Source organism: Octodon degus, unplaced genomic scaffold (assembly GCF_000260255.1).
Source record: "Octodon degus isolate 3935 unplaced genomic scaffold, OctDeg1.0 scaffold00028, whole genome shotgun sequence".
Classification (NCBI taxonomy): Eukaryota; Metazoa; Chordata; class Mammalia; order Rodentia; family Octodontidae; genus Octodon; species Octodon degus.
This window is the reverse complement of record NW_004524604.1, coordinates 10,039,118-10,051,055: the sequence shown is the minus strand read 5'-3', so window position 1 is coordinate 10,051,055 and position 11,938 is coordinate 10,039,118. Positions and strand designations below refer to the sequence as shown.

The window sequence follows — 11,938 nt, the reverse complement described above, 5'->3', positions numbered from 1 at the left end:
TTAATCCTAGTACTCAGGAGGCATGAGCAAGAGAATTGCCATGAGTTCAAATCCAGCCTGGGCTACAGAGTGAATTCAAGGTCAACCTGAACTATACAGCAAGACCCTGTTTCACAAAACCAAAACTAAACCAAACCAACCAAACACATAGATCCTCCCCAACTAGAAATTCCATTTAATCCATTTATCCCCCTTCTAGGTATTGTCCCTGGAGTAAAAGACACCTTGTTACAGTGATACATGCATACCTATGTTTATAGCAGCACAACCTATAATAGCTAAATCCTGGCAATGGCTTATATGCCCATGAACAAATGAATAGATAAGGAAAATGTGGTAGTTATACCTAATGGAGTATAAATAAAGAAGGATAAAAGACATAAAGAAGGATATATGAGTCATTTATAAGAAAATGAATGCACCTTGAGACCATGTTGAAATAAATCAGACATAAAGGCTTAAATAATGGGTTCTCTTACACGAGAAACTAAAAACATAAAGAGAAAAGTGAGAGATAATAGGAAATAGATAAGTGGACCTTTTTCAAATGGGACCAGGAGAATGGGGAGAGAGTAAGGGAGAGGGAAGGGGAAATAAAAGAATGAAGATGTGTTCTGTGCAACACCAACTCCCCATGATGACAGTAATCATCGTGTGATGCAAGCATGTACTAATAAAATAAAAAATAAAAACTTAAAATGGTCAAAGAGCAAAAGACACAAGAAAAGAGTATCAGTAAAGAGTGGGAAGACTTGAGAAAAACATAGAATTTCTAGAAATAAGTAAAATAATCACTTAAGTGAAGTACTTACTGGACAGTTAAATACAAGATTAGACAGGGCCAGGAGAGTATGTATCACAATGAATACACAGTGAAATGGGAATACTGAAAGTTGAGGAGATATGAATGATAGACTTCCAGAATGGTATATATATTTAGATTTAGGAAGCATGGGCCAAGTGTGATGGGATACTCTTGTAATCCCAGCATTCTGGGAGGCTGAGGTAGGAGGATTGTAAGTTTGAGCCTAGCCTTAATGAGATGTCTCAAACTAAAAAATAAAAAAGTCAGGGATATAGCTTAGGTGCAAAGGTCCTGAATTCAGTCCCCATCTATGCAAACAAACAACTCCCCAAACACACATAAAGATAAACATACGTGTAAACATATTATAATGAAATGGCAAAAGAGAATAATGTAAAATCAGCTAAGAGGGAAAAGGTTTTTATAGATTGAGGTCTTTAGAGTTGTATGAGAAACCAGATGATGATTAGAGACGCGCTGATAGAACATCACTCCCAGGGCAGGATACACTATCACACAAAGAGAAGGAAACAGATTTTCAGAAAAGCAGAAATTAAGCAGATCACAGGTGCGCATTTTTTCTAAAGGAAGGCAGAAAGGCCTTCGTCCCAGGGATAACATAGGATGCAAGGTGTGAAGAGCAAATAGCTGATAACCAGAGAGAAAAACCTAAGTGTTTACCACAAAAACCAAAAATATTGACCATGTTGAGATGTTAAAATTAAGAATTAAGGCTCAAAAAAGAAACCTTCAAGATGAAAGAAGTGTGATTGACTCTTGTTTTGTTCAGAAAGAGGACAGAAATGTCAATGTGACTTGAGGGATGAATGAGAAAATCTGAAGACTGGCCACAAAAGTAAGCAAACACCACAGTAGCTAACTTTTACAGAGCACCCCAGCAATTGTAACACACGTGGCCTTTGGTAGAGGAGCAGGAGGCCAGGGAGGACCAGAGGGGTCTGTGGTAGATTTCACTTATATTTACAGGACATTATTTCTGAGGCAGGGTTCTGAGTATGTGGGTGCTCATGTTCTTTACATTTTTCCTAAGTCTGAAATATGTCTTTAAGGCAGAATGCAAGAGGAGTTTCAGTTTTTGCATCTTAAAAAATCCCTTTCATTTTTTGTAGCTGTGGTTTTCAATTGGTTCAATGTTCTACCCTTCCCCTCTCCCTGCAGGGGATACTGGCTATTTCTGTCATAACTGGGATCGTGGGTGTTACTGGGATCTAGTCACCAGTTACCTACTGCAAAACATTTATAGTGCTGTGCTTGCAAGTTCTGTCCTCTAGATGAGAAATCTTACTTTTCAAAATTTAGATCTCCTTTCCTTTCCCATGTGTATAAATGTTATCACGTGGTGATTTTGTTCATAGTATTTCTCTTGTACACATCTCCAGGAAGTAAAAATGCTTGATGAAGTCATCATGAAAAATGGCAACTTCATAAATGGGCAGCATAACTAGTATTTTAAAGCATTAAAAATTAATCATTGGTTGATTAGGTGGCAAGCACACAACTGCAACTACTCTAGGTTGCTTTGGCTTGGAGTTTCTTTGTGAGAGGGTTTCCATGAAATGGGGAATTACTTTCAGTCTCCCCACTTTCAAAGAGAAAAAAAAGGTAACAGAAAAAAGCTGCTTCTGTTTTTTTGCTTAGCGGCCCATTAATATTTGGCAGGGGTCCTGTACTGAATTCAGGGGCTGCTACTGAGATATTGTCATTAAATTCCAACTTTACACATCTGGCATGCTGCCTGAGTGTGGTTTAGTGTGCTAAAATGTAGATTACAGACCAACAAATCAATGCTTTCAAATTGTGGGCCTATGTAAACTTGCAATTAAAAACAGTATGCGATCATTCTCTTTGCTACCTGATGAGGGGAGAGAAGGAAGCTTGTTTTCAGGGTAGAGGTGAGAGAACACCAGTTAAAAACAGAAGCATTCCTTGGCATAAGCTATAGCTAAGGCATGGTTTCCAAAAATGGCAGTTTCTCTGTACCTCTCAGTGATTTGGTGACCTGTTCATTTCAGGAATTTTCTTCATTTTCTTGGACAAACCTGGTTTGATGTGGCAATATTTCCTTTAAAAATTTGTAAGCATTTGTTGATAATGCCCAGCGGGGGGAGGGGGCAGTGGATGGTCAAGAAAGGTGGTGACTGACCAGACGCTAAATGAGGAAGAGTACAACAAAGCATGTATGGGACATCCCCAAAAGTGCAGGAGGGATGTTCCCAAGGCTTCTAGTGGACAGGCAGGTGCTTCTCTCAAATCAGAATACAAAAATCTCAGTGAAGTGCTTCAAGAAGCTGTCACCACCCGCCCCCTGGCACGTAAGACTGCTGCAGCAGGACCAGAAGTATAGTTAGTTCCGTGGTACAGGATTGGCTTAGCATGCATGAAGCCCTAGGTTTAATCCCCAGTACCTCAATGTTAAAAAAAGAGAAGAGTAGACATGTTCACCTGGTTCCTTTATGGTGGACATCAGAGAATAGGTGGCGTTTCCAAAGCAAGAACCAGTAGCCTGTTTCCAGAGACTAAGATTTGATGGACCAGTACTAGAAAAGGATTCTGGACACAATTGTATATACAAGGCAAAACTATGCCAGCAAGAGAGGCTTCAAATTCAAAGGAAAAATTGAGACATAATACAATTAAGGATACAATCATATCTTTCTGTCTGTGGCTGTCATCCACCTATTGAAGACAATATGAGAAAGTATCTTCATTTGGTCTTTTCATAAAGCAAAACAGAGTCTTCTCTTTCACAAAATCTAGTTTTCATCACAACAGAAAAAAATGTTTGTACAGAAATGTTTTGGCCATACCTCTCATTTTGAGGGACAGAATAGGTTCTGGAAAAGGAGGGCTTGCTTGCATTTCCTTTTTAAAGTAACAGTCTCTTCCATTTGTGCCCTTGTTTTCTATCTCTGTTGTCCCAAGACTCATTCAGCCTGCCATCTAGGAAAGCTATTAATGTGATTGGAAATTTGAAAGATGTTGGCTAAATTATAGGAATACTTTCACAGAACCATAGAATTATATCCTTTGTTTTTAGATAATTTCATCTCATTTAAAGGAGAATGAATAAGTGAGTTAAAAGGGACACAATTTAGAGTTAGGATTTAATTGTAGTCTAACTTAATTTCAGATGCACAACAATCAAATTTCAGTATCTTTGCTATCCCTCATAAAAAGCATGAATTTGATTAAATATTTTTATTTGTGGATGAGGAGGCTAACACAGCTGATCCATCAAGATAATGTACCCATTATTTTGAGTTTTTCTATAAACATTAAAACATCAGGTTGGATTTTCCCTGACTTTTTTTTTAAAGTTTTTTTATTATTTATTTATGTGTGTGTGTGTGTGGGGGGCCAACTCAGCCCACCAGGGGGCGGGCTGGCTGGCATGTGGCGCTGGGGGATTGAACCGCGGTCCCTGTGCTTTGCTTAGCTTGTTCCAAGTAGGTGCTTTAGACCACTGAGCCATCTCACCAGCCCCTTTCCCTGACTTTTAACCCTAAGTGTGGAGTTGTGATATACCATTGTCTTTTCTTCCTAACATAGTATCAGTTACCCATATGGGTGCATAAAAAAATACTCCCAATATAATAGGTTCAACAGCAAACATTACCACCATGTCTTTGCATCACTAATCTGGGTGTGGTTCAAGGTTCCTCACAAGGTCACAGTCATATTGAGGCTCCCGAGTGATGATCCCCTTTCAATGCACTGTACTGTTGGCACTGTTTACTTCTTTGTAGGCTGTGGAAGGAAGGCCTCAGTGTTATGTTAACTGTTGGCCAGAAATCCCCACTTCTCGTCACATGGGCCTCTCCACCGAGCATCTCAGAACATTGCAATTGGTTTTCCTAAAGTAATGGAGTAAGAGTAGGCATGGCAGGCAGAGCTGAGTCTTACTGCCACCTAACCTGAGAAGTAACATCTGCAGTTCTCCCACTCTGTTCCTTGGATGCAGATAATGAGGTACAGACCACACCCCACGACAGGGTCACACAGGAGTGTGAGATACAGCAGGTAGAAGTCACAGGGATTCACCTGAGAAGCTTCCTATACATGTGTCTACTGTTACACAAAAAGTTAAGAACTAAGGGGGAACCTACTGTACCCTGGTGAGCTCGGAAGGCACGGACTGTGGAGGAGCTGTGGCAGCCACTGGCCATCCTCCTTGCTCACTCTCAGGGAGCCTTAGGAGGGTCACACAATGGTAACTTAGAGGGACAGAAGGAAAATTCCTTTGCTCTTCACAGAACTATTTTCTTGGTGCAAAATGTATGAATAGTTCTTTGAAATACCATTTACTACAACAGGACAATGTTACTGGTGGAAAAAATAAAACTTGAAAAGCATGGTTCAATACCTAAAATTTCTGAAGAAAGTTCCTTTTAGCAAACAGCAGCTACTCAGGACATTTCAAGGGAGTATTCATTAGCCCAGAGTCCCAGTGACATCCAATGTTGTGGAGTGTGACAGAGCTTGGAAGATGAGAATACATTTAAATAAAACCTACTTCTTGATAGGTGCAGTGCAGAATCTAATAAATCTTCTGTAAGTTTATGTAGAGAAAGACCATAGTAACAGCTACTCTTCTCTTGCTCCCTGACCTGTACCTGGTGATTGTTTTTAACCTTCCTTTGCTTTCTTCTCAGCATACTATTCTTGAGCTCTGCTCACTGAGCATGGCCAAGACCAGTGGAGTCTGCATCTGACAGGCACAGCCTGGTCCTGGCCACTCACCACACAGGTCCTCACTGTCACTTCTGGGACTCGATATAGCAGACCTGGTCCTGCAGGCAACTTAAGACGAAATGTATTTTTTTTTTTTTAAAGTTCATCTGTTCTGAAACTGAGAACATAAAATTGTTCTAAGTGTCAAAGTCCAAGGTTCTTTTTAACAAAAACATTAACTATGATTATTTGTGGAATCTAGTGAATAGGAAATGCCAACTTCGTCCTAGAAAGAAATTGTGCTGTCCAGAGTGGTCTAATTCTTTGCCAGTGCTAGAGACTTCAGAAATTGAGGCAAGGAAATCAAAGCAGAGGGTTTTATTTCCAGTTCAAGGCACTTTAAAGTACCAAATATAGTATTCTTACTGGAGAATTTTTGTATGATCTAGAAAAAAATTCTCACTGGAGAATTTTTGTATGGTCTAGACCAGTGATGGCAAAGCTTTTAGTGTTGAGTGCCAAACTGCACCCCAAAACCTACTTATTTATCACAGAGTGCCAACACTGCAATTAAAACTGAATATCGAGGTTTTAGTTTACAAAAAAAGTCTCATACATTAATATCTTTTGTCTTAAAGGAAGATATAGTAACACACATGACATAGATTCATCACCACTGGTCTAGAGGTCATCTTTAATAAAAATGTTCTGTTTAGAAAATGACTCTGAACAGTCCACGCCAGACATGCACCCCAGTTGTCAGCACAACTCCTGGCTTCTGAAGCTATTGAAACAGTCACTAAAATGTATGAAAACATACTTGGAAAAAGTTATTAAAGGAGGGCAGATTAGAAGAGGAAGCTAGAAGGATATCTAAGGTCAATCTGTCATTTTAGGGGGCTCAGACTCAAATCATTCTCAAAAACTCAAGAGATATAACACACATGTTTAATTTCTACAGTATACATTGTTTCCTTTAGATTAAAAAAATCACAAAAGCAAAACACTGAAGCTTTTCTAATATCAAGCCTATATACTATTAACAAACACTGTTTATTAAGAATTCACAGTAACTGCTTGCAGAGTTATAAGTCCCAAAGAATAATAATAAATCTATAGAACATGATGTTACAAATAGAAAGGGGAAATAGAATGTCTTGAAAAAATGATAAAAGCTACATTTCAAATCTGAATGACTAACAAGCTTTACATCTATGTGGTTGTTTAGAACTGCTTGACTTGAAACTTGGCCACAGAAGCTGGGAGAGGGTTGTGGGAAGACTCAGGGCCAGGTGCTGAGACTGGAGTACTCACTGCACTTCCTTGGGCTTCTGTCTTCTCATTAACGAGGTTGGACCAAGTTGTCTTTCTTTGGTCACCAAACCCCAAATTCCTTCTAGGTCTAATCAACGACTCAAGATTATTTCCAGAAATTGCAAGAAAATAACATTGAACAATCCAGCAGAACCCATTTTGCAATGAGCGTAGAATCAGTGACCTTCAGGAATTATCTCTGGAGTCGCAGTCAGGCTTTTCCTATCAAGTGTCATCAGCTGATACACTCCTGAAATGAGGAAGCACTCTTCTCATCAGGCGGTAACAGTACAATGCTCAGTGCCAGACACTCAAGAGCTTAATAAACAATAATTTTATGAAACATGACAAAGACACTGATGTAAGAGCTGTGGATTCAAAGTTCAAGGAGTGTTCTTAATGTTTGTGATGTGAAAAGCCTTTGCTTTTTAATGTTAAGCTTTTACATTGAATGTGTTCCCCCCACCAAAGAATATGATTAAGTTTCCTGCAATCTGTGGGCAAATGAGTTAACAATGACATATCATAAGGTATACTTAAAAGGGTTCCTTTTTTTGGGGCTGTGGATGTAGCTCAGGAGTAGAGTGATTGCCAGCAAGGCCCCGAGTTTGATTCCTAACAATAACAACAAAATTGTTGTTTTTAGCAAGCTGAGTCTTGCTATGTTGCTCAGGCTAGTCTTGGATTCCTACCCTCCAGTGATCCTTTTGCCTCGGCCTCCGGAGTTCTGGGATTATAGCCATGTACCACTGTGCCTAGCAACACTGCTCTTTTACTGAAAATATTGACCTTCTGGATCTGCATTTAGTGTTAGAAGATACTACATATCTAACACTGGGGCACCTCTGTAATCACTTTTATCACATTGCTAGATTTTATTACTAAAACTTATGGCTTTACTTATAGGAAATAATCTGTAAAGTTTTCTCACTGATATCAAAGATTATATAGCATTAGCATTATTGTGGTACTAGCATCTAAAGGTTATTACTTCTATTCTCTTCCTTATACAGATAAAATGTTTAAGAAATAAAATCTGCTGTCGTCAAAGGTGGCACATACATGTGGTAGTCTCATCTATGGATTCTCTGGTTCTCTAGTTCCAGCTCTGCAAATGGACTTATCAGAAAATGTTCTTACACTACGTTAAATTGTGCCTTCACCAGCTAAAGATTTACATTGTGACTTTTCCTACGTTTTGCATTTTTTAAAATTCTGAGGAAATGTCCTCCATAAAGATCCCCAAACCTTAGAGAAAACTAGCCTTCATTGATGGTATTTTCTATTGTGAAAAGAAAAAAACTATTTCCTTCATTTTAGCAGCCAAAAATTTAGAACCATATTTGCTAAGGCTTTCTTGCTAAGTTGCATAAAACCATGTTATTTCTGTGCTGTTTTAATGTTGAATATCTTCTGTAAAGGCTTTGTATATTATAGGTCTCATCAAACTCTTTTAAAATAGTATACAAGTTTCAAAAATATAAATATGTTTAAGCATACTGTATTGTTTTCTGCTACAATTATATGTTAAAGATGGATTTAATAGCTGTTTTGTGCTAATTTTTATATAGAAATTATGCTAATTTCAGTTATGAAGAATGAGATAATAGTTGTTATATTAACCAAGCTGTTCAAATGTTGGTGGACCTAAATTAGCTACTACAATGCCTATTCAACTTAGCTATTGAAAGAACTTAGTTATTCAGTCTGTTTCTGGCATTAGTTCAATGAACAGTATGTTAAGTCTTTTTAGTTTTCCAGTTTGTTTTGAAAATAGAAAATCATGTTAACTTAAGAATATGAAATCATGAAAATATTATATGTAGATTTCTTATCTCCTGGATATAATCTAATTTTTAAAAATGTATGGACAAAGAAATGTGATATTTATACACAATGGAGTTCTACTATACCATAAAAAGGGGGAAATTTGAATCACTTGAAGGACAATGGCTGCATCTTGAGACAATGTTAGGCGAAATGGACACACTAGTTTACATATCACATGGCTCCTCTTATATGAGAAACCCAAAGTATAAATAAAGACCAAAGTAAAAGATTATAGGAAATGCATAGATAGATGTCTTGTGAATGGTAAGGGGATCCAGAGATGCAGGTAGGGTAAGAAGGGGAAGTAAAACAATTAAGATGTGTTATGAAAGTGTGTCACCTGCCCATGATGAATATAACCACTATGTACTGCCAACATGTACTAACAATAATTTAAAAAGATGAATTTGAAAAATATGATATAGGAAATAACACTTTGAGGCAGTATTTTGCTAAGTATCAAATTTAAAGTCATCTTAAAACTTATCTTTGTAATATTTAAAGAATTAATGAAACCCAGTGAAACTTCAGTCTGATGTCAGTGAAAATTTACTACAAAATGTAGAAAATAAAAATTTATCTCTTAAGTAGCATATCTATATTAATTATAATTTGATAAATGAAGTCCTTTGTACACATCTCTTAAGAGCCAAAATCTCAGTGCCAAAAATAACAACTGACGTATCAAGTAACAATGCATATTTTAATATTTGTGTAATGACTTAGAGCAATAAATACCACACTGTGAAAAATCATCATCAGAAAGAAAAGGCTTATGTACATATACCAACATGTTTATAATAAATTAGAGCAAACAGTTCCATCACAGCACACAAAGCCACTAACGTGAATAGTGAAATAAATCTGTAGTGCAGATCTTTTAGATTTAATAAAGATTGTACAGTATCAAATGATATCAAAAGTCTAAAAAAACACAAGAGTTTTTATAGCATGTTTATAAATTATTGTTTTATATACCATAAAAAACATAAGGTCAAAAGTGCAGTTTAAAAAAAAGTTCAAATTGTTATTTTTGATAATAGCTAGAAAAATGTGCTGTCCCAACAAAGAAGCAATTTAGATGCTCACACTGTTTTCAGAGAATTTTCCTTTAACTCTCATACAACCATGGTTACCATATGCTAAAAAGCAAACCACTAGGAAGGGAGCAAAATAATTGTTTTTACAAAAATAATAGAAAGCATTGATCTGGTCGTGAGAGTGCTGCAAATGAACATAATTACAGGCTTCCCTACAAGCAAATTAAATGACTATTGTGGAGTGAAAGGGATGTCACTGACTATGACCACATGTAGGACATTTTAAAGGCTTGCTAGAAGTTTTCTTCTTTCTCAAATTCTTTGTCATAGCAGCAATGGCACATACATCCCAGAATTTTAAAATTTTCTAGTGTAACTAGGAAAAATATGATTTAAAGGTAATGAATCCTATCACCTACCTCTCACAGAAAGTAAGGCCTAAATAGCAGTCACTAAAAGGCAGTACTACAGAAATTAGTTAAGAAGAAAGGAGTGAAATGAGTCTTCATTGGCACTTGCTATACTAAGAGTCTTGGAAACCAAGGGACAAGGGTCTGTGCAGGATGCTACAGAGCCACTCATGTGAGAAACTGAAATGGTGACACCACAGGCACCTACAGCAAATTAAAGAAAAATAAAAGAAATGTAAGAAAAATCTTATTTTTAAATTTATCATGGGATTGAAATAGTGATAAAGCTCTATCAGTCAGCAGTATTCCTGATGTTACAATTACCAGGCAGCCTGAGCCCAGCTCAACAGGACTTCTCCTCTCTTCGACTGATAATTAATTGTGGTGCTTTGCTCATCTGATGCCAAGCAACAGGTGGTGATGAGTTTTCCATGAATATATTAAGCTCCTTGGTTGGTTTAATATTATTACTGCCTGAGAAAATAAAAACATCACTATTACCAAGGTTAACAGGAGATGAGAAGTTTTGATGGGAGAAAAGGACTGACTGCTGCAAACAGAATGGGTGCTCTGTTGGCTGCATACACACATACTTAATAATTAATGTCACCTTTAGTGGAGATTAAAAGTCGATGGATATGGATGCTTGTGCAGAGTCTTCCCGCCCTCTGACATAAATTTCACAGGGAATCTCTTCCATTACTCTGTCTTCTAGGGCCTGTTCCGGGCACTCATGTGCCTGTTTGAAAGTGTAGCTACTTTTCTTGAAGGTGCTATTGAATGTTTTCATTGGCTGTGGCTGTGCAAAATCATTTCGGAAAGGCAGTTCCATGGAACTGAGGTTGGTCCTACTTTGTTTGACACTGGATGCCTGTGACCCACAGTGATGGTCATGGATGCACCGGGAGGCAGTGGATGAGCGCCGCATTTTCTGGTAGTTGTCCAATTCTTCTGACAAGTCTGCCAGGTCTGCAGAAATCTCCTTGTCCCTTAGTGAAAAGAGTTCATAATGAGGAGGATCAAACACTTCCTGGAACCCAGTTTTATTAAAGGCAGTTTTGCAAGCCATGACCTTTTTCCGGGGCTGTTTCACTTGTACTAAAATAGAAATAATGAGAAGAACCAAGACAATCCCTGATGTAATGCCAATAATTGTTCCATGAGTTTTAGTGATTTGTTCAAACAGTCCAGATTTTTTCTTTTCTGTAGAAAGAGAAAAAGAAACATTGAAGTTTTCAAAATTCACTAATAGGAATCCCAGTACAGATCAGGAAAGTATTTTTAGGTAAAGAAGAAAACCTGGTGGGTCAAATATATCACAGACAGTACATCTGAAAACTAGACTCCTAATGCAGCAATCCTATTATTATGACTGCTGGGTAATCACAATACAACTACATAGATTATAGAAAAGAAAGTACATTTTGATTACTCAAAGGGTACACAAATGCATATAATTTGCAAAACAAATATAATACAATAATATGGAAAATTCTAAAGTCCTGTTGTTCTATCAAGTTCACTTTTCTGCTATATGGCAGGTTTGACCAACTCCTCTCTACATAGCATCAGCATTTTTTACTGATAACCATGAAGAACAGAGAACAAACACAACGAGACTGATCCATCCAAGTGCACCATTATGGTTCACTGTTGCTTTTTCTTTAATTTTGTATCAGTTTTTATTGTTATTTTATTTTATTTTTTATTACATTTAAAAAATTTTTTTCCCTTAATTTTATTGAGAGACAAATAGCAACGAGACAGTTTCAAATCAAATTGGTAGGACAAACTAATCAAGAGAGGGAAAGGAGAAGAGCTAGGAAACATGACAACGTCAAGCCATA

The 11,938-nt window shown here is 37.3% G+C and overlaps 1 protein-coding gene across 3 annotated transcripts in view; it reads right to left on the bottom strand.

Moving 5' to 3' along the window:
• Positions 1-9,184: 9,184 nt before the first annotated feature.
• Neto2 (neuropilin and tolloid like 2) overlaps positions 9,185-11,938 on the bottom strand; it is a 71,498-nt gene continuing 68,744 nt past the window's right edge. For 2 of the 3 annotated variants that reach the window (XM_023713059.1, XM_023713060.1), the window contains one exon: positions 9,185-11,294. In XM_023713059.1, coding sequence (XP_023568827.1) covers positions 10,714-11,294 — 581 coding nt within the window. In that variant the 3' untranslated portion in view covers positions 9,185-10,713. The remainder of the gene's footprint in view (positions 11,295-11,938) is intronic. The other variant, XM_004629194.2, reaches the window with a different exon arrangement.